Genomic DNA, 21509 nt, shown 5'->3' with positions numbered 1-21509 from the left:
AGACCCAGCAGGGACAGGATGGGAGGAGCCACATGCCGAGCTAGACAGAAACCCCTCAGCACACTCACAGCAGATAGATTGGTGAGCTGCAGAGGGTGCTCCAGCTGCCCCATGGTCTCCTCCAGATTATGTGTTCTGTGGTTTAACAGACCTAGTCCTTTCACAGTGCTGATCTGATCCATCCATTCATTTCCCCACTTCCAGGAGTCCCTCACCAGAATATCTCACGAGGTCCCATTTGATTTAGGATTTGTATTAAAGACCTGTAGTACTGATGCAGCAGTCCCTGAGTAGAAGGTGGAAATCTGTAGGGCTGTGAATGGACTTCTCTGGGTCTAGTGTTCTCCTAGCATCATAGAGCCTTGTAGTGGACCCTCAGCACTGTACAAAAGCATGTGTGCTGACACATGTATGTAGTTTGTCTTAGTTACACTTCTACTGCTCTGATAAACACCATGACTGCCACAACTTTCAACAAGGAGAGTGATTCATTTCGGGATCACAGTCCCAATGGGTTAGAGTTCATGCTCACCACAGTGTGTCACATGATAACAGGCAGGGGCACATTGTACTAGAGCAGGAAGTGAGAAGTCACAACTTGAAACACAAACTAGACACAAACATGAGGCAGAGAGAATAGTGGTGGTGTCAGAATCTATTGAATCCTAAAAGCTTGTGCCAGTACCATACCTTCTCCAATAATGCCCCACCTCTTAATCTTTCCCCTATAGTCCTGCTAACTAAGAACCTAGTATTCAGATATTAACCCTAGGGACCTTCTTATTCAAACCAGCACAGGATTCCCCTGCTTTGTAGGTGGCTCCATGAGGATCAGGAGCTCACAGGCCATCCTCAGCAATTGGTGACTGACATCAAGACAGCATGGGGAGCAGAGGTGGCGGCGCCTAAGGGATGGGCACTCGGCATGCTGGGCGGCACGACAGGATGGGCTAGGGCTGCGAGGCTCTCAGTAGCTGCTGCCTTGCTGCAGCCTGGCCGCTGGTGCTACAGAGGGTGCTCAGCCTGTGAGGTGGCCGGAGAGGCGTCCTGTCAGGCAGCGCGGGCACAGCGAATGGCAGCATGGTGATGCCGGCCCGGGGAAACGTTTGTCCTATTCCTTTGTGGAAAAGTCTGGCTTCTTGACCACTAACATCAAGTAGCCAACCATTGATGATACAGCCATGCAAAGAGAGGAAAGCTCACCTTAGCTGTATGGTTTATTAATTTTGAATACAGAAATTTCTTTTTAAAGGGAGTGGGGACAGTATTCTACAAGTGTGAGCCTTCTGTGAACAGTGGAGCAGCTGGGATAGAAGTCTTCCTGCAGCCATTTGCACCAGGGAGTCTGGAAACTCCACAGCTTTCTGTGCATAGCCTGTGAGGTGGCCGGAGAGGCGTCCTGTCAGGAGAGAGAGAGTGATCTCCCAGCAGTGCTTTCACTTTTGAGCTCAGAGGAGTAAGGACACAAGCTTACAGGCCCACAAGAGGAACAAACTCCAGCCAGACACAACAATGCCAGCTAGAACCAGAGATAACCAGATGGTGAAAGGCAAGCACAAGAACCCTACCAACAGAAACCAAGGCCACATGGCAACATCAGAAGCCAGTTCTCCCACCACAACAAGTCCCGGATGCCACAACACACCGGAAAAGCAAGAGTTGGATTTAAAATCGTATCTCATGATGCTGATAGAGGGCTTCAAGAAAGACTTAAATAGCTCCCGCATTCAGAATGTAAACAAAAAATATAGAGGAAAAAAAGAGACACTGTGAGGAAGGAACTGGGATGGGATGTAGCATTTGGGATGTAAATAAATAAATAAATAAATAAATAAATAAATAAATAAATATAGGAGAACATCGGTCAACAGGTAAAAGCCCTTAAAGAAGAAACATAAAAACACCTTAAATAATTACAGGAAAACACAAACAATCAAGTGAAAGAACTGAACAAAACCATCCAGGATCTTAAAGTGGAAGTAGAAACAATAAATCACAAAGTGAGACATTTCTAGAGATAGAAAACCTTGGAAAGAATTCAGGAGTCATAGATGCAAGCATCAACAACAGAATACAAGAGATAGAAGAAAGAACATCAGGTGCTGAAGATAACCATAGAAAACATTGACTCAACAGTCAAAGAAAATGCAAAATGCATAAAGCTGGTAACACAAAACATCCAGGAACTCCAGGACACAATGAGAAGACCAAACCTAAGGATTATAGGTATAGACAAGAGCGAGGATTTACATCTATATCTTCAACAAAATTTCAGAAGAAAACTTCCCTAACCTAGAGAAAGAGATGCCCATGAACATACAAGAAGCCTTCAGAACTCCAAACAGACTGGACCAGAACAGAAAGTCCTCTTGGCACATAATAATCAAAACACCAAATTCACTAAACAAAGAAAGAATATTAAAAGCAATAAGGGAAAAAGGGCAAGTAACTTATAAAGGTAGACCTATCAGAATCACACCAGACTTCTTACCAGAGACCATGAAAGCTAGAAGATCCTGGGAAGACCTCATGCAGACCCTAAGAAAACACAAATGCCAGCCCAGGCTACTATACCCAGCAAAACTCTTAATCATCATAAATGGAAAAACCAAGATATTCCATGATAAATCCAAATTTACACGGTATCTGTCCACAGATCCAGCCCTACAAAGGATAATTGATGGAAAATGCCAACACAAGGAGGGAAACTACACCCTATTAAAAGCAAGAAAGTAATCTTCCAACAAACCCAAAAGAAGATACCCACACAAACATAAAAATAACATCAAAAATACCAGGAAGCAACAATCACTATTCCCTAATATCTCTTAACAACAATGGACTCAACTCCCCAATAAAAAGACATAGACTAAAGAAATATTTCTTATGTAAATCTTTAATTTTATCAGAAAATGTATGTAATTCCCCTTTAATTAATTTTTTATGTCTACCATTTTATCTGCATTATTTTTCATGATAATCTTCAATTTTAATATGTCTTTCTAGATACTTCCTCTATTTTATCAGAAGTGTTTTCAATGTAAATCTTTGATTTTATCACAAATGTTTCTAATTCCACCTTCAACTAATTTAGAAAGTTTTTATATCTATCATTTTTGATGTAAAATTTTCCATGAAATAGTCAATTTTAATGTGTTTGTCTATCTATTTCTTGAATTTTACCAGAAATATTTTCCATGTAAACCTTCAAGCTTATCAGAAAATGTTTTTAATTCCACTTTCAATCAACTTAGGAATACTTTTATGACTACCATTATTATATCTATATAAAAAATCTCCATGATAATCTTCAATTCCAACATGTTTTTCTACATTTTTCTACAATTTTATCAGAAATATTTTCCATGTAAATCTTCAATTCTATCATAAAATGTTTCTATCCCATATTTCAATTAATTTAGCAATGTTTTACATGCCTACCACTTTACCCTTTAATTTTCCATGAAAATTGTCAATTTTAATGTATTTATATGAAATATTTTCCATGTAAATCTTTAATTTTATCATAAAGTGTTTCTACTTCCCTTTATTTTCCTTTTCAATAAATAAAAAAAAAATAAAAAAGAGAGCTTGGGGATCACATGGAACTTGCCAAAAAGAAAAGAAAGGGAGAAAGAAAGGGAAAAAGAAAAAAAATAAGTTAAAGAAAGAAAGTTGGTTGTGTGAGGGAGCAATGGAGAAGTCTGTGCAGTCCCCATCACCTGTCTCTTCCCCTCTCCTGTTTGCCTCTCTCATTATTCCCCTACATTCTCAGATCTACTGAATATGACAAGATGAGTGACAGCAGATATGACCCTGTAGTTTGAATTCATTTCACATACTTTACTGTCTTATCCTCTTCTTTTGAAACAGACTTTCACAGAGTACCCCAGCCTGACCCTAACTGAGATCTAGCTCTTCATCCTCCCCAGTGCTGGGATCATGGTGTTTACTGTTGTTGTTTAGTTTGGCCTTTGACTTTCAGGGATTGAAACCTGGGCCTGTGGATGCTGAGCTAGTTCCGCATCCCTACCTATACTCCGAGTCTGAAGTACACATCTTGATGAGGTCATGAGCCTCTATTATTGTTCTTGCTGTGGATACAATTGCTGACAATGTTATGGTGCTCCCATCCTTCTGAAGTGTTGATATTCATGTAAAACTCTTTTACAATTTGTTTTTGAGGCAGGGATTTACTCTATATTCAAGCCTGGACTGGAACTCACTAAGTGTTCAAGATGGTCTCCAACTCCAGGGAATACTTCTTCCTCAAACTCCTGAGTATGGGATGAGAGCCAAGAGTCACCATGTCTTTGCCTTTTATCCATTTTACTCAAGGCCATCTCTTGTTTTCTCCTAAGGCCTGTTTGGGAATTAAAACCACAAAACACTCAGACTATGATCTAGCTCTGCATGAAGATTCTCTGCGATGGAATTCCACTCTCAAGGATCAGACAGTGTCCTTCAGGTCTGCCATCACCCTCTGACCTCAGTGAGAGGATGAAGGAGACCAGGTGAGCACAGCACTGGCCACACGGTCAGTGAGCAGTGCCACAGTGTGTGTGATTCTGTGTGCAATACACACTGGCATTTATTTCTTTTTTTTTTAAAAAAAGATTTATTTATTAATTTATTTTATGTATGTAAGTACACTGTAGCTGTTCAACAATCTGTAGTGCACACAGATTGTTGTGAGCCTCCATGTGTTTGTTGAGAATTGAATTTAGAACTTCTGCTTGTTCAGGTCAGCCCTGCTTACTCAGTCTCTGCTCACTCTGGCCCAAAGATTTCTTATTATTATATGTAAGTACACTGTAGCTGTCTTCAGACACACCAGAAGAGGGCGTCAGATCTCATTATGGGTGGTTGTGAGCCACCATGTGGTTGCTGGGATTCGAATTCAGGACCTTCAGAAGAGCAGCCAGTGCTCTTACCCACTGAGCCATCTGGCCAGACCAACATTTATTTCTAATAGAAGAAAAGATTTCCCATGGAACATGATTATCGAAGTAACATTATACAAAAAACTCTGGAGATGAACTTAAGGGCTTATTTTTATTAAATATGAACATAGATTCATATTTTCATAAAACTAAAAACATCTGTGAATTTATACTCCAGATATTCTCATTCATTTTTGAAACTAATTGATAACTTTATTAATGATAATAACAGTGTCTACACATTTGAAAATTCACATACAGAAAAGAGGATTTATTTGATCTATGACAATGTCTGGACTTCTTTCTCGGATTCACAAAGCTCCTGAAATCCTCTTCAGGAGCCCTTATCATACAGCAGAATTGAGGAAGGAATCAGGCCATCAAGTATCTTCAACAAATTCAAGACTTCAAAGAAAAATTCAGTATGCTACACTCCACAAATGAAAATCAAGGCCATTGTCTTTAGGTAGGAGACAAAAGTGGGTGGTGTTGGCCCAGGGGTTGGCCAGTGCACCAATCCATTTAGTTTCTATTAACTTCACTTTTTGCTCCATAGCTTATTTGCACTGCAGTGGTTAAAACAAAGCATTAAATGGGGAAAACCCACAAACAAACAAAGCAAGCCATCAGCAGGAATTGTAAGACCTCATAGAGAACCACAACAGACTTCTACCAAATCTGCAGCAAAGAGGAATGTTCATGTTTGTAAATCAGTAAATTAGAGGGAACCGCTGGTTCCCAGGATACATCAAGTGAAGGGACAGAGTGGTTTCAGTTGTAGACAGGCTGTACCCAGCATTCCTCTACCCAGACTTAGCTGTGTTCTGGGGTCGTCTAATCTCCAAGGTAAGGAAACCACCTCTCTTTAGGTCTACATATAAAAGGCCTCCGGAAACAACAGTCTCGCCCATTGAGGTAGTGCCCAGAGACCCACCTCCATTATCCTAGTCTAAAAAGAACTTCAAGAAGCTAAGTAGGGTGTCACTAACAGCAAACCAGATACATACAGAGAAACCCAAAACCACAAATGCTTAAAACTTCTGGAGGGTACCTATTTCAAGACCTTTAAAATAACTTTGGAATAGGAACAAGAAACTAATGCAAAACAAAATGTAAAACAAAGCTCTCCTAATTTGAGAGGGTGACTGCAACAGCCCTTAAAGATCAAAAGAGCCAGAGAGTGCCTCACCCAGGGGCCCTTCTACTGGGTGCTGGTATACTTGGTGACAGCCTTGCTGGCATGCCTAGCCAGTTGTCTGGACAGTAGGAGGCCTAGCACCATCTGGATCTCTGTTGATGTGATTAAAGAGCTCTTGCTGTAATGTACCAGGTGAGAAGCCTTGTTTGCAATGTGCTCGAAGATGTCATTGACAGACAAGTTAACTGTGCCCATGGCCTTGGATGAGATGCCAGTGGCCAGTTGCATCTGCTTCAGCACAAACATGGAGTAGCTCTCCTTGTGGCTTGTGCTTCTTGCCCTGTTTCTTTTGTGCTTTGGCCAGTCTTCTTGAAACCTTTTTTGGGAGTTGGAGCAGATTTGGCCAGTTCAGGTATGATTGAAATCAAACAGTGGAAAACAATATAGTAAGTAGAAAAACCTGTTATTTAATCCTTTTCTTTCTTTTTTATTAATCATTTTATTCATTTACATTTGTTGTGATATCTCCCTTCTTGGTTACCTCTCCACAAACCTCCATACCATCTCACTGGCCCCCTCCCCTTTGCCTTTATAAGGGTACTACTCCTCATACTCATCCACTCCTGCATCACCACTCTAGTATCCCTCTATTCCGGGGCATCAGGCCTCCCAGGATCAAGGGCCTCCCCTCCCATTCTCTGCTGCCCTTGTATCTGGAGCCATCTATGACTCCATGTATACTCTTTGGTTGGTGGTTTAGTTTCTGGGAGCTCGGGGTGGTCCAGTTAGTTGATACTGTTCTTCCTATGGGGCTGCAATTACCTTCAGCTCCTTCGGTCCTTCCCCTAGCTTTTCCATTGGGGTCCCTGTGCTCAGTCCAATGGTTGGCTGTGAGTATGTGTATTTGTATTACTCAGGTGCTTGTAGAACCTCTCAGGGAGCAGCCATACTAGGCTCCTGTCTGCAAGTGCTTGTTGGTATCAGCAATAATGTGGGGTTTGGCGTATGCAGATGGGATGGATCCCTATGTGGGTTGGTCTCTGGATGTCCTTTCCTTTAGGCTCTGTTCCATTTTTGTCCCTGTCTTTCCTATGTACAGGAACACTTCTGGGTTAAAAAATTTTGAGATGGGTAGGTGGTCCCATTCCTTAACTAGGAGCCATGTCTATCTACTGAAGGTGGTTTCTACAGTTCTTATCTTCCCTTTGTTGGGTATTTAGACTAAAGTCATCCCTGTTGGGTCCTGGGAATCTTCTGCTTCCCTGGCATCTAGGACTTTCTAGTGGCTACCTCCAGGTCCCCATCTCCCACTGCTACATACTACTATTCATTTCCTCACCCTCACTACTTCTTTCCCTTCCAATATCTGATCCTGCTCCCTTTTTCCTCCCTCTACCTCCTGTGATTATTTTGTTCCTCCTTCTATGTAGGATTGAAGTATCTACAATTTGGTCTTCCTTCTTCTTACTCTTGACATGATTTGTGGGTTGTATCAGTGAGTATCTTAGTTAGGGTTTACTTCTGTGAACAGACACCATGACCAATGCAATTATTATAAAAGACAACATTTAATTGGGGTTGGTTTACAGGCTCAGAGGTTCAGTCCATTGTCATCAATGCAGAAACATGGCAGCATCCATGCAGATTTTGTGCAGGAGGAGCTGAGAGTTCTACATCTTCATCTAAAGGCTGCTAGTAGAAGACTGACTTCCAGGCAACTAGGGTAAGAGTCTTAGGCCCACATCCACAGTGACAAACCTACTGCAACAAGGCACACCTACTAGGATTTCTCCCTGAACCAATCATATACAAACCATCACAGTGAGTATATATCATGTGTTCTTTTATGTCTCAGTTACCCCACTCAGGATATTTTCTAATTCCATATGTATGCCTGTGATTTTTATGAAGTCATTGTTTTTAGTACCTGAGTACTTCTCCACTGTGTAAATGTACCACATTTTCTTTGTCCATTCTTCTGTGGAGAGACATCTGGGCTGTTTCTAACAAAGGCTATTAGAAATAAGGCTGCTTTGAACATAGTAGAGCATGTCTCCTTGTTATATGTTGGAGTATCTTTTAGATATATGTCCAGGACTGGTATAGCTGGGTCTTCAGGGAGAACTATTTTCAGTTCTCTGAGGAACTGCTAGATTGAATTCCAAAGTGGTTGTGCCAGCTTGAAATCTCACTACCAATAGTGGAGTATTCCCTTTTCTCCACATCTTCTTCAACATCTGCTGTCGCATGCATCTTTGATCTTAGCCTTTCTGACTGGTGTGAGGTGGAATCTCAGGGTGATTTTGATTTGCATTTCCCTGATGCCTGAAGCAATGTGAAGGTTTTGAATGGTCTGCTGCATACTCTGCCAGCATGTGATGCTAGAATCTGGATTGTACTTTCTGCCCTGTAAGTGTTCCTTCTACTCCTCTCACTAAGGCAGCTGCCCTAAGGGGACTTGAGTCCCCTGCCTTTCATTTGCCATACTAGCCTAAGTGAGTTTCCATTGGAGGTTGCTGTATCCTGTGTCAAATGACTGCTAGGACTCCTGCCTGGACATCAGAAAGCCTGGCTACAGGCTCCTGCTGAGAACTCATTCCCATGCTAAATGGTAGAAGAAGAGTTTTGCCTGTCTACATGCTCTGCAGAGATCCCTCCTTTAGTCTTTGGTTGTGCTGGGGCTTCAAATTCTTTGGGAACAACAACAACCCATGTTGTGTCCTTTCTGTCTCTCTCTGTTATGTCAATATGAATTTTTAAATTAACTCTGATTCATCAGTAATTTTTCACATTGTCCTCTTGAACCTCGCTTATCTAGAGCCTTGCACATTCTCCTGTAAAGGTACTGAGTTTGGTCTATTGCTATGTATTGTAAACTTCAACATAAAAGCAAAGCAAGCCAAAGCAAGGTCATCCTGTGTAACTGAGCCTGGCCTCAGATGCACTGAAATCTTCTTGTCTTTGTCTTCTGAGTGCTGGGATTGTATCAAAACCATCATGGCAACATCTGTTTGTCATTCCAATGATACATTGTTATGGTCACTGTTATGTTCATAAAAAGAGAAAGAGGTTTTAGAGAATGTGGTATATGGCAGTGTGGGGTAAGGGGTGCCTAGGTGGGCCCATGCCCAGACTTTCCTTCCCCCCCAAGGGACCAGGCACACACAGACATGATATAGAGTTTATTCAGGGCATAGGATGGGAGTTAATTGGGGTAGTTGAGGCAGAGAAAGGCAGAGACAGTAGAGAAGTAGAGGCCGGCCATGACCACATGGAGAGAGGGGGAAGGGGAGGAAAGCCCAAGAGGGCAGAGAGGGGAGAGGTGCAGAGAGGCAAGAGGAATAAGAGATAAGAGAGATAGGAAGGGCCTTGCACCCTCTTTTATAGACCAGACCTACCTGGCAGTTGCCAGGCAACTGTGGGGAGGGGCATACCTGGCTGTTGCCAGGTAATTGTGGGGTGGAGCTTAGACAGAACCCTAAAAGTCACATTAAAAGGAAGAAAAAAAGTAGACACCATAGTGGATGCCTGTTACATGCTAGAAGCAGTATGAGTTCCTAGAAACATTCTATTTATGTTTCACAACATAACAGAAGGTACAGTTGTGGATACATTTGTCAGTATCATTTAATGTAAAATGAAAAATCATAGACTTTAGCTTATTTGATAATAAATATAGCCAAATAAGTATCCTCTTAAAAAATAAGTGTGAAAACAACAACAACAAAATCATAGAGATCTACAACATATTAGAGTAGTCTTGATGGCAGTTTGCAAGACAAGAGGAGAGATATATTTAGTTTCCCCGGTCACACAGTGTCACATAGAACATCAGTATTGCATTTCTATCCAGTAATTAGCACAACTACCACCTACTGAGTGTGCAGTGAATGCATTATAAGTATTGAACTTCTTCTCACTAAAATTTACACAACCTCTTTTCACTTGTGTATGTATTTCAGCCTAAGTGTTCTGTAGCATATTTGTGGTGTGAGGGAATAATCTGTTGGAGTGGGCTGCCTGCTTCAGCCAAGAGGGTCTGAGTGAACAAACTCAGTTCATCACTCTAAGAGGAAAGGGCTTTTACTCTCAGAGCCTTCTAAAGATTTCAGATTTATTTTCCTACAATGACCTGCAATATCAATGTACTATTTTACCAAAAATGAAAAACAAAAAAGAAAGATGAAACAAAAGAAAAAAAAAAACAAGTAAACATAGACTTGAGAGGATGTTATTCAGGGTTGCACTGCTATGTGGAAAGGCAGGATTAGAATCTGGATACTCTAAACACATGGTCTTAGTGGATCTCATTTGGGAAATTTCCTTCTTAACTATTTGATGAAGCTCAAGCATTATGGTTATACTGACCTTCTGCTAAGGCTGTTCCTTAGCGAGGGACTCCGACACAAATTTTCTAAAGTGAGTAGAGGCAAGTAACTCAGTGGTAGAGCAACTCATAGACACACAAGAAGCCCTGACTTCTGTCTTTGGCACTACAAAAAGGAAGGTGAGTCTACCATTGTGGACCTAGGTAGTTCTGTCGGTAAGCCCTGGGGTTTGAAGACCTTAAAGAATGGGGGCACTATAGCGTTATGCTGCAAAGAACTTTAGTTCAGTTGCAGACTACTTTTAAACATGAATGTACAAAAGAAAGCAGGAAGGTTGTTTGAGTTCAGGAAAACCAAATCAGAAAAAACATGCAAATACATACCAGTAAGACCATACAAAAGATTAACAAGCCTTTCCTACAATAGTCTCAGGACAGACCATATAAGCACAAGTATCTGGAACTATACTATAGATTATATCTTGGAAAACATGAAATCAAGGCACAAGCCCATATTCAGAATCAGAGTATACTGAGGCCAGCACTCAGTATATCCTTTCACAGGAATGGGTTCTGTAGCTGTGTTCTGACATCCAACAAGAATAACCACGTCTTACAAACTGAATGCATATGTTGTTTTTGCAGAGAACCATGTTCTCCATGAGTCACTCTTTTGACTGTGGTTCTAAAGATATGGTATTAGCAGAGGCTCTAATTCACTTAGTGAGGGAGCAACAATTCTCTTTGGGAATATGGGAAATGACAAATGACAGTAATTATCTTATGAGTAAAGAAGCAAGTGGATCAAGGAAATGATACAGTTTGTATTTCGAAATGAAGGTCATTAAAAAAAAGGACCCAAGACAAAAAAAAAATTAGAATGATGCAGGGGAGTTCTGGCACATGAGGCATACCAGACACGGGGGCACTGCACAGATAGAGGTGAGGGTTTAACATGGTGGCCCACATATTGTCAGTGGCCCTGAACATTCCAAAGGATTAAAATATGGATAGACTTTAACAGGGAAGGCAGGGTCAAAGAACCTATAGATGAGAGCTCCATAGTTAGAAACATCATAAAATGAGAGAGTGCAAGCTTCCCTGTCCAGGAAAACCCCGACACGCCTGGGAGGACCAGGCAGAGAGAGGGCCATGACACTGGAATTGTGGGTGATAGAACACTCATCAAAGGCCTTGTATTCAGACCTATTTTCCGTCCCTATAACCCAGTAGCCACATTTAGGTTGGTACATTCCATTTTGTTTAACATAAGAACTAGGTTGCAGTTTGAAGCTCATTGTATCCATTGGATAAATTTTCAATGGATGAAGTCCTGTTGGATAAGGTCCCACTGGAGGAGATCTCAATGGAATTCCTGTTGGATAAGGTCCCATTGGATGAGGTCCCGTTGGATGAGGTCCCATTGGATGAAGCTGGGGTTGAGCACACCTTCCATCATTTAATCCGAGGAGCCAGGCATTACTTGTAGACACCTCTACTTCCCAGTAATGTTTCCCTGACTCAATAGCTGGATATCCCAGGACACCCAAATAGAAGGTCTCAGAAACATGAAGATTCCTCCTATAGTGACTTATAAGTTGTATTTGTCTTTTTTCTTTGTTAATGACAATGGCTTCCTGGTTGCTTTCACCTAGAGTCACATGGACTGCAGAAAAATGAAACATATATGTTCTGAGTCAGATGAAATACAAGGTACAGCTTCATTTTTAACTTAAGCAACAGAAGCATAAGGACAAAGAGAAAGGAAATGTGGAAAAGCCTTGTTTAAACTCAAAGTGAGGCAGATTACTGCACATATTGGGAGTAACAACATGAAACGTGAGACTTAACAGAGAAATAGACTCTGGAAGACATTGAGAAGAGAGGGCCTCATGATGTTGTGGTTTCTCCTTACCCCAGTATTGCTGGATATCCATGATCCCTGAAATAATGAAAGTTTACAGCAGTAAGTACAATCAAAGGAATCAAATCATTAAAATCCATTTCTTTTCCAGATGAGTGGAAGGTTTGGAACTTGATATAGGATGGGATGAATGATGAATTCCCATCCTGTACAATGACATCATAGGGATACAGTATCTACTCTTCTCTGTCCCTCCACCCATACTCAGAAACCTTACTTGCTTCTATATGCAGTCCAGCCACACCCAGAATCATACACAGAATCACAGAATTTAGCTGCTCTCACCTTGATATGCTTGCAGCATTCCTTTCAGGTCTGGAGCTTGGAACATTCTTCTGTTTTGAGGGACAGTTTGGGGCTGTGTCAGTCTAAGGTTCTGACTCCTAGAGATAAAATATTGACTTCCATATTTTAAAACCTTTGACTTTTGACCAATGCTAACTCCCTGTCATTCTAACCATAAATGTGCTTGAACTCTCCTGAGAATTCTGAGAAGGAAGACTGTAGACTATTAACTGCAGAGATATGGGCACACTTATGATCCCACCCACTTACTTGCTATGTGATGCTAGGAAAGCCTTATTCTCCTAAGCACAGTGCCTTAATTTCACACTCACACAACGTGCTTCGTCCACTTTCCCTCCTCTTCTACTAGAACTCATTTAAATGTAAATTAGTGAATTAATAAAAATCAAACTGAAGTAGCAGAAAAATAATGTGTGGGCTGTGTACTTCAAAGTCAGATGTACAGGGATCTCTGATTTCAAAAGCAACCAGTTTTATACACTGAGTTCCAGGAAAGCCAGAGCTACAAAGATAAATCCTGTCTGAAAAAAAAAAAAACCAGGAAAAAAACAAAACAAAAATGATTCAATAAAAACATGGAAAAAAGAAAGAAATGGAAGGAAGGATGAAAGGATGAAAGGATAGAAGTAAGAGGGGATTTCAAGAATCTGGTATAATAGAGTTTTAAAAGCCATCTGAAGAAAGCCAAGACTTCAAATACTTTTTTCAATGTGGACACTATCAGCCAAAATCTGCTTCTTCAAGTTCTCTTGTTAAGATGACAAACTTTGGAAAAGAAGACAGGAAAACTACACTTAGGGTGACAAAAGTTCCACAGGTTAGGATGGAGCCTGATGGCTCACAGCTGGGATGTGACACTTTACATACAAGGGCGAGACTTACCACAGTCTTGTCCAGTAGGTATTCCTACTGCAGCTATTGTTTCACTGCCAAAATATTGTGCCCACAGATTCAAGTCTTTTTCTTAAATGTCTAAGTGCGAACACAAAGGATATCTGGATCTGGAATTCCCCTATCCCCAGGAGAAATACACAAAATACTCAGAAATTTTTCCACTATAGAACTTTGTGAACATTGCAGACACAGAGGACATACACTACCTATCTGCACGTGTTACCTGCAGATCCAGAGCTAGATACAAGCACACAGCATGGACAGATGATGTATCCATGAGGAGTCCAAAAGCACCTGTAGGTCCATTTGCTTCATCTCACTACTGACCTAGCTCAATAGATCTCCATAACCCAGTCCCCTAAAGGAGAACCTAGTATGTTCTCAGTAGTTACAAAATGTCCAGACCCTGCCTTTCTCCTCCCCCTTTCTTCTTACTAGAGTGTCATAATAGCATTAAGTGTAAATTTAGGAAACCCCCAGAGGTCTTTAGTTGAAAATTAAATAATTTTCACCACACAATAGGGCTATCCTTCTTTATCATCCCAGACATACCTTGCCAGGACATAATTTACACCCTAGGAAGAAAGGAGAAAACACAGTTAATAACATCTTCTTCATTCTTGCAAATCCTGGTTACAGTCTTATTGGCTGAAGAGACTAAAGTCAAGAGAGAATCAAATCAGTCACCCACAATTCCCCAAGACATGATCTAAATATAGAGCAAGGCTCTTTATTTGACTTATATGTAAATTAATAGATGCTTTCTGTCTTTTACTACCAGACATTGGAGACCAAAGATGAAGAAACAGTTGTTTGAAAGCTTACATAGGTTTTTATGTGCATACTGTGAAACAAATAAGCACATGATTTTTCTCATGCTACATGTGAGGGTTCCATTACCTTACTGGAAACTCATATGTATGAGAACCTGAATTCCAAATTCTTTAATCATTTACACATGATTTGGTATATTAATATTGAGGAATCAAAAAAGACCAGAGACAGAATATTTAATTTTTTTATTAGGTATTTATTTTATTTACATTTCAAATGGTATCCCCTTTCTGAGTTACCCATTCCCCCTCCCTCTGCTCATCTCCCCCCACCTCTAATTTCCTGACTTGCATTCCCCTATTCTGGGGAATTGAGCCTTCACAAGACCAATGGCCTCTCCTCTCACTGATGTCTGAAATGGTCATCTTCTGCTACATATGTAGCTGCAACCATGTTTACTCTTTAGTTGGTGGTTTAGTTCCTAGAGCTCTGCGGGTACTGGTTGGTACATACTGTTCCTCCTGCAGGGCTGCTAACCTCTTCAGCTCCTTGGATCATTTCTCTAGCTGCTCCATTGGTTATCTTGTGTGCATTCTATTGGTTGGCTGTAAGCTGTGGGTATTTTGATCCACTTTCCAATAAGAATCAAAGTATCTATACTATTCTTGAGCTTCAAGTGGTCTGAGAGTTGTATCTTGGGTATTCCTAACTTTTGGGCTAATATCCACTTTTCAGTGAGTGCATGCTATGTGTGTTCTTTTGTGATTGGTTACCTTCTCAGGATGACAGTTTCTAGCTCCATCCTTTTGCTTAATAGTTTCATGAATTCATTGTTTTTAATAGCTGAATAGTACTCCATTGTGTAAATGCACCACATTTTCTGTATCCATTCCTCTGTTGAGGGACATCTGGGTTCGTCCAGCTTCTGGCTATTATAAATAAGGCTGTTATAAACACAGTGGAGTGCTGGTGTGGCTGTAAGATGGTTCAACCACTTTGGAAACCAGTCTGGCGGTTCCTAAGAAAACTGGACATGACACTTCCGGAGGACCCTGCTATACCTCTCCTGGGCATATACCCAAAGGATTCCCCGGCATGCAATAAAGACACATGCTCCATTATGTTCATAGCAGCCTTATTTATAATAGCCAGAAGCTGGAAAGAAACCAGATGTCCCTCAAAGGAGGAATGGATAAAGAAAAAGTGGTATATTTACCCAATGGAATACTACTCTGCAATTAGAAACAATGAATTTACAAAATTTTTAGGCAAATGCTTTGATCTGGAAAATATCATCCTAAGTGAGGTAGCCCAATCACAAAAGAATACACATGGAATGCAATCTCTGATAAGTGGATATTAATTAGCCCAGAAGCTCTGAATACCCAAGACGCAAACAGTATAACAAATGACTCCCATGAAGAAGTATGGAGAGGGTCCTGATCCTGGAAAGGATTGATCTAGCATTGAAGGGGAGTATCAGGACAGAGAAAAAGGAGGGAGGTGATTGGAGAATGGGTGGAGAGAAGGTTTATGGGACATATGGGGAAGGGGGATCTGGTAAAGGCCAAATCATTTGGAATGAAACAACGAATATAGAAAATAAAACTATTAAAAAATAAACATAGTGGAGTATGTGTTCTTATTACATGTTGGAGTATCTTCTGGGTATATGCCCAGGAGTGGTATAGCTGGGTCCTCAGGTAGTGCTATGTCCAATTTTCTGAGGAACCGCAAAACTGATTTCTAGAGTGGTTTTACCAGCTTGCAATGCCACTAGCAGTGCAGAATAGTTCCTCTTTCTCCACATCCTCGCTAGCATTCTCTGTCCCCTGAGTTTTTAATTTTAGTCATTCTGACTGGTGTGAGGTGGAATCTCAGGGTTGTTTTGATTTGCATTTCCCTGATGATTAAGGATATTGAACATTTCTTTAGGTGTTTCTCAGCCATCCATTATTCCTCAGTTGAGAATTCTTTGTCTAGCTCTGTACCCTATCTTTTAATAGGGTTATTTGATTATCTGGAGTCCAACTTCTTGAGTTCTTTGAATATATTGGATATTAACCCTCTGTCAGATATAGAATTGGTAAAAATCTTTTCCTAATCTGTTGGTTGCCGTTTTCTCCTACTGACAGTGGCCTTTCCCTTATAGAAGCTTTTTAATTTTATGAGGTCCCATTTGTCAATTCTTCATCTTAAAACATAAGCTATTGGCATTCTATTCAGGAAATTTTCCCCTGTGCCCATGTGCTCCAGGTTCTTCCCCCAATTTCTCCTTTATTAGATTCGGTGTACCTGGTTTTATATGTAGGTCCTTTATCCACTTGGACTTGAGCTTTGTACAGGGAGCTAAGAATGGATCAGTTTGCATCCTTCTGCATGTTGACTGTCAGGTGACCCAGAACCATTTGTTGAAAATCTTGTCTTTTTTCCACTGGGTGCTTTTAGCTCCTTTGTCAAAGATAAAGTGACCATAGGTGTGTGGGTTCATTTCTGGGTCTTCAGTTGTATTCCATTGATCTTCCTGCCTGTCTCTGTACCATACCATACAGTTTTTATTACTATTGCTCTGTAGTAGAGCTTGAGGTCAGGGATGGTGATGCCACCATAAGTTCTTTTATCATTGAGAACAGTTTTCATTATCCTGGGTTTTGTGTTTATTCAGAATGTTTAATTCTTAAAACCAAGTAACTAGATCTCTGCTAACTCCACCCTCTTTTTCCCCACCCCTTCTGCTTTCCCCCTCTCTCTGCAATTGGCCTAGCAGGAAAGCAGCTGATGTAAAGAGATATATATGTCTCTCAATTTGACTATCAAACTGTTGAAACTATGATTCCAAAGAAACAGAAATTTCTCTAAGATCTCACATTGAGAGAAGAAAAACAGCTTTAGTCAGAGGAAGACCTGGTCTCCTTAAAAGATTTCAAACTGTTGTAATGAATTGTCTGACCACCTTAGAGTGTGACACTGTGACCCAGATCATGATGGGGGAATGATGGACAGGACCACACCTTGGCCTGGACTACTCATATGTGCAAATTCTTGGTTCTCTATTTAAACTGTGATCTCATTTAGGGAATCTGAATAAGGATAGCACAATTTTGTGAATCTTTGTCCCTCTTCCAAAGTAGCCACATTTATTATGTGCCTAATATATGCCTAATATTATTTTGGCTCTTTAGTATGGGCTTATTGAAGTCAGACCTGACTGGCCAGGTCCATACTGATATGTTAAATCGGCACCTCAACTTTCCAATAGACTTGCTTTTAATATATTCTAATCTGTCTTGGATTGGCTCATTTCATCAGCAGACAAATAACCTATCAATAGATGCCATAGTAACAGGGATTCTGCGAGAACATGAATTATTCTACTTATAGATGAATTCTGATGTTCAAATTTGTCCTCTTGAAGAATTCTGTATGCTCATGACTCCTGAATCATTATTATAGTAGATAAAGTAGAGAGTTATCCAGAGGACTAATCTACAGATGAATGGATAAAAATGACATAATCAGCATATATTAAAATATTAGATGTTTAAAACCAAGAAGTATTGTCATTTGTCATAACTTATCTGAGCTCCAGAGAATTTATATTACACTAAACCAGCTGGGAAGACAAAAAAAACACTAAATGATATTATTCAAGTAAGTCTCATGTATACATATTTGATCTCACAACAGTAAGGATCAGAATAGGGGTCCTCAGGGACTAGAGGTAGAGAAAAATGGGCAGATTCACTAGTCAAGAGATAAAGTTTCAAGACTGTGAAGTGTGTTGGTTGAAGTTTCAATCTATATGAACTAGCTCAGTTTAGACATAAATGCATAATTCTATTTAATATGAATATTTTCAGTTGTAATTAAATTAACACAATGGAAACAAAGAAATCAAATGAGTTATGAAAAATTTCTAGAACATCCAAGGACAATTTCAATGGAAAAACCAAATTCCCACAGTGATATTCACAACCAGAATATGACTTTGGTATAAATTATTTAAAAATATGATGAAGATCAAATATACTATAAATTTATGCCTTTATAGATAATGAAGCCACCTTTCACATCAGCCACTGGAATACAGAGGCATGGAAACCTCTCTGAGTTCCTGGATCATATCCCCACCACAAGTCCCACTCCCACTAGAATCAGAGGCAGTGGAAATAAATGTTTCAAATCATCAGAGGAAGAAATAACCAGTGCTACTTTCAAACTCTGATGAAGTGACTAACCTGATAGCTGAAAATGTTCTTCACACATCCTTAGAAATACAAAAGGTTATTAACTGTTAAGGCCTAGTTAACTGCTGCCTGTCTAGCTAGCCATTTTATACTGTTACTAAGATTACAAAGAAACTTTCTCATGTGCTATTACAAGAAAACATTTCATTTCTAAGTTGATTGTGTATTATGTTCTGTTTTGTTCTTGGAATTTTCTTGGGAAGCAATCACAATATAGGTCAGTTAGAACTGCTTTGTGTAGTTAGCCACAATAAGCTTGGACCTGAATCAACTGCCCTGTAGAACTTCATGTACCTGTATGTATAAGTTTTATGGTTTGGTTTATGAGTTGCTCCTGGGATGTACCAAAACATAAGAGGCATACCCGCATCAATATAAAAAATCATTTGGAACAAGACTTCCACTTTAAATGGGGGTCAAGAAAGTTTTAGGTTCCCAATAACTTCCTGGTAATTGAGATCCTACTTGGCAGAGAGAGAGAGAAGCACATGGGTAACTGGCTGGCAAGTTAAGACATAAAAGTTAGAAAAGGTAAGTACCCTTCCACAATAGAATACTCCAAACAATGAGAGCAGAATAAGTGTACAACAAAGACATGCTCCTAAGGTTGTCCCCTAACCCTAAATCCTGATTGGTGGAATAACTTGTCACAGATATTTGTGGATTTCAGGTTAAAAGTCTTGTAGGAATCAGACTCATGGTTGCATCAGCTCCAGAGTCTGGTTTATGACCGTCATGGATTAGTCCTTGGAAGAATGTTCAATAAATTATCTCCATCTGAGATCTGTGTTCATGTTGTGGTATGCTGGTACCCAACAATATCTACCTATGATCCAACAGCTCTTCTGTCCAAGGTTCAGCTTTTGTACTGTACCTGATAAAATAATAAAATACCATTTCCTCTGGACATTCATGCATGTAATGATTCTTGCAGCTTCTAAACCTGATTCAGGAAAGACTAAAGAAAGATCTCACTGCCATCACCAGAAAAAACACAGCAGCAAAGAGAGAGGGCAATGGCTTCCATGCCCGCTGACTCTCAGACACTGGGTTCTCCTGAATTCTTACCTGAAGCATTTCCATCGTTGAAAGTTCCAACTGATGTTCCACATCTGAGATGAGGTCTCTCACCAACTCCCTTTGCCGCACCAGTTCATTTTCACACTCTTCCAGCTTTTTCATAACACCTTCGTTCCCTTTCTTCAGCTCCTGTAGCTCTTCATTCTCCTTGGAGTCCAGGAGTTCTCTTAGTCCATTAAACTCTATTTGAACATTTTCCATATCACTCTGTATTTGGTTCTTCATGGGTAAGAAAAGAGAGAGGGATTTAATCTGACTAAATAGGACCAGGAGATAGAGAAATACTGTTCTAAGCTTTCACAGGGAATTGAGTGTAGGAAAGGATTGTAGTGAGTGTAGGAAAATTCTGAGGGAATCATGTGTCTCCTTTTAATCTCTGTTCAGTACATCCCAAAACAAAGTTCTTGGGTCACCCAGGCCAAGGCCACACGAGCCATAGTGGGAAGACTGGATTTGGCTCAGTTTTTAAACAGTTGTCTAAGATACGTGCTCCTGCCTGCTACAGTCCTAATTCCCCCTCTGCATGCATAAGAGAAGCTAAACCCTGAGAATAGAATTGGGGCCTGTTTCCAAGTATATTTCCAACAGCTGGAGTTTCAGAAGGCACCACAGGAGTAGCACCAGCAGCCGTTCTGACTAAGGCCCTCCCTGGATCCAGCTCATCACAGAGCCCAGCTCAGCTCTGATACACTGACACTGTATCTCCAGCTCTAGGGAAATCAGAAGGGAGGAATATCAAGGCCTCCTGACCTCATCAGCTCCAAGGAAGTAAAGACCCCTGGAGCTTCTTGCCCAGGTCCCTCTTGGGCATCAGGCTGATGCCCTTAGGAAGGGTTCCCACTTGCCTTCCAGTCAGCTCTCTGCTGTTGGAGGTCATCCTGCCATTCACCACATCTTTTCTCATTTTCCATCAGCTTCTGCAGAGCAGCTTGTAGCTTCTCCTGTGAGAAAGGAATTGGAGCAGAGTCAACTTGTGTGATTAGTAGGACTGCTGTTCCTAAGAAAAGGCCAAGAAACTCTTCTGGAAAGACAGGAAGCCTAAGGCTGTTCTCTTTTGAAAATATGTGTCAATATTTACAGAATAAAGTAAAAGACTACAGTTCAATTAATTTTTGTATTTGTATTTTGTACACCACCCCAATACAGACAAAGACAGAAATCTCTCAAAGTCAGTCATCCCACTCAGTAGAAACCTTTTCTTTCTAGCATCAGAGAACCACGACACTTTTGTTAGTTTTCTGACCATAAGTATATACATATATCATATAATCACGTGATAATTGATATCTGCACTTAAAAAAAAACTGGACCATGTTGTGTAGCCCTGGCTTTCCTGTAGTTACTGTGTAGACAAGCATACTCCTGAAACTCAGAGGTTCACAAGTATCAGCTGCCAGGGCTCTGAGTTTAAAACCTGCACCACAACTGGTCATAAGAACATTCTTTTTTCTTTTCCATGTTTTTTATTTATAACTACAGTTTTTGTAGTTATGTTTCTTTCTTTCACTGAAAATGACTTTTCATACAACATGTATTTCAAGGCATGTTTTTAAAAAAGCTTTATTTATTCAAGTATGTGAGTGCTCTCTTTGCTTGCATACCTACATAACAGAACAAAGCATCAGATCCTATTATAGATGGCTGTGAGACACCATGTGCTTGCAGGAATTGAACTCAGGAGCTCTGGAAGAACACCTGGTGCTCTTAAGTGCTCAGTTCTCTCTTTAGCTCCACACAATACATTCTGATTAATTTTTTTCCCTCATTACTTCTCCAGGTTCCTCACCACCTCCCCTCCCTTCATATCCATATCCACACCCTTGTGTCTCCTGTTAGAAAACAGAGGAACCTGTTCTCTGGAGCACTTGGGAGAGTA

At 40.4% G+C, this 21509-nt stretch overlaps 1 protein-coding gene and 1 pseudogene across 5 annotated transcripts in view; both read right to left on the bottom strand.

The window, feature by feature from the left end:
• The window catches only part of LOC127663948 (tripartite motif-containing protein 30A-like), a 131662-nt gene that overhangs the window by 81555 nt on the left and 28598 nt on the right, over nucleotides 1–21509 (bottom strand). For 3 of the 5 annotated variants that reach the window (XM_052155802.1, XM_052155810.1, XM_052155780.1), the window contains 6 exons: nucleotides 20479–20574; nucleotides 19622–19852; nucleotides 14085–14107; nucleotides 12618–12715; nucleotides 12324–12350; nucleotides 9249–12074 (listed from right to left, as the gene is read on the bottom strand). In XM_052155802.1, coding sequence (XP_052011762.1) covers nucleotides 11359–12074; nucleotides 12324–12350; nucleotides 12618–12715; nucleotides 14085–14107; nucleotides 19622–19852; nucleotides 20479–20574 — 1191 coding nt within the window. In that variant the 3' untranslated portion in view covers nucleotides 9249–11358. Of the gene's footprint in view, nucleotides 1–9248; nucleotides 12075–12323; nucleotides 12351–12617; nucleotides 12716–14084; nucleotides 14108–19621; nucleotides 19853–20478; nucleotides 20575–21509 lie in introns of those variants that run through there. The other 2 variants (XR_007973070.1, XM_052155791.1) reach the window with 1 other exon arrangement.
• Nucleotides 5230–6545, bottom strand: LOC127683008 (histone H2B type 2-E-like; annotated as a pseudogene).

This window comes from Apodemus sylvaticus, chromosome 1 (genome assembly GCF_947179515.1).
Source record: "Apodemus sylvaticus chromosome 1, mApoSyl1.1, whole genome shotgun sequence".
Lineage (NCBI taxonomy): Eukaryota > Metazoa > Chordata > Mammalia > Rodentia > Muridae > Apodemus > Apodemus sylvaticus.
The sequence above is the reverse complement of the archived record's forward strand: the minus strand, read 5'-3'. Positions and strand labels throughout refer to the sequence as shown.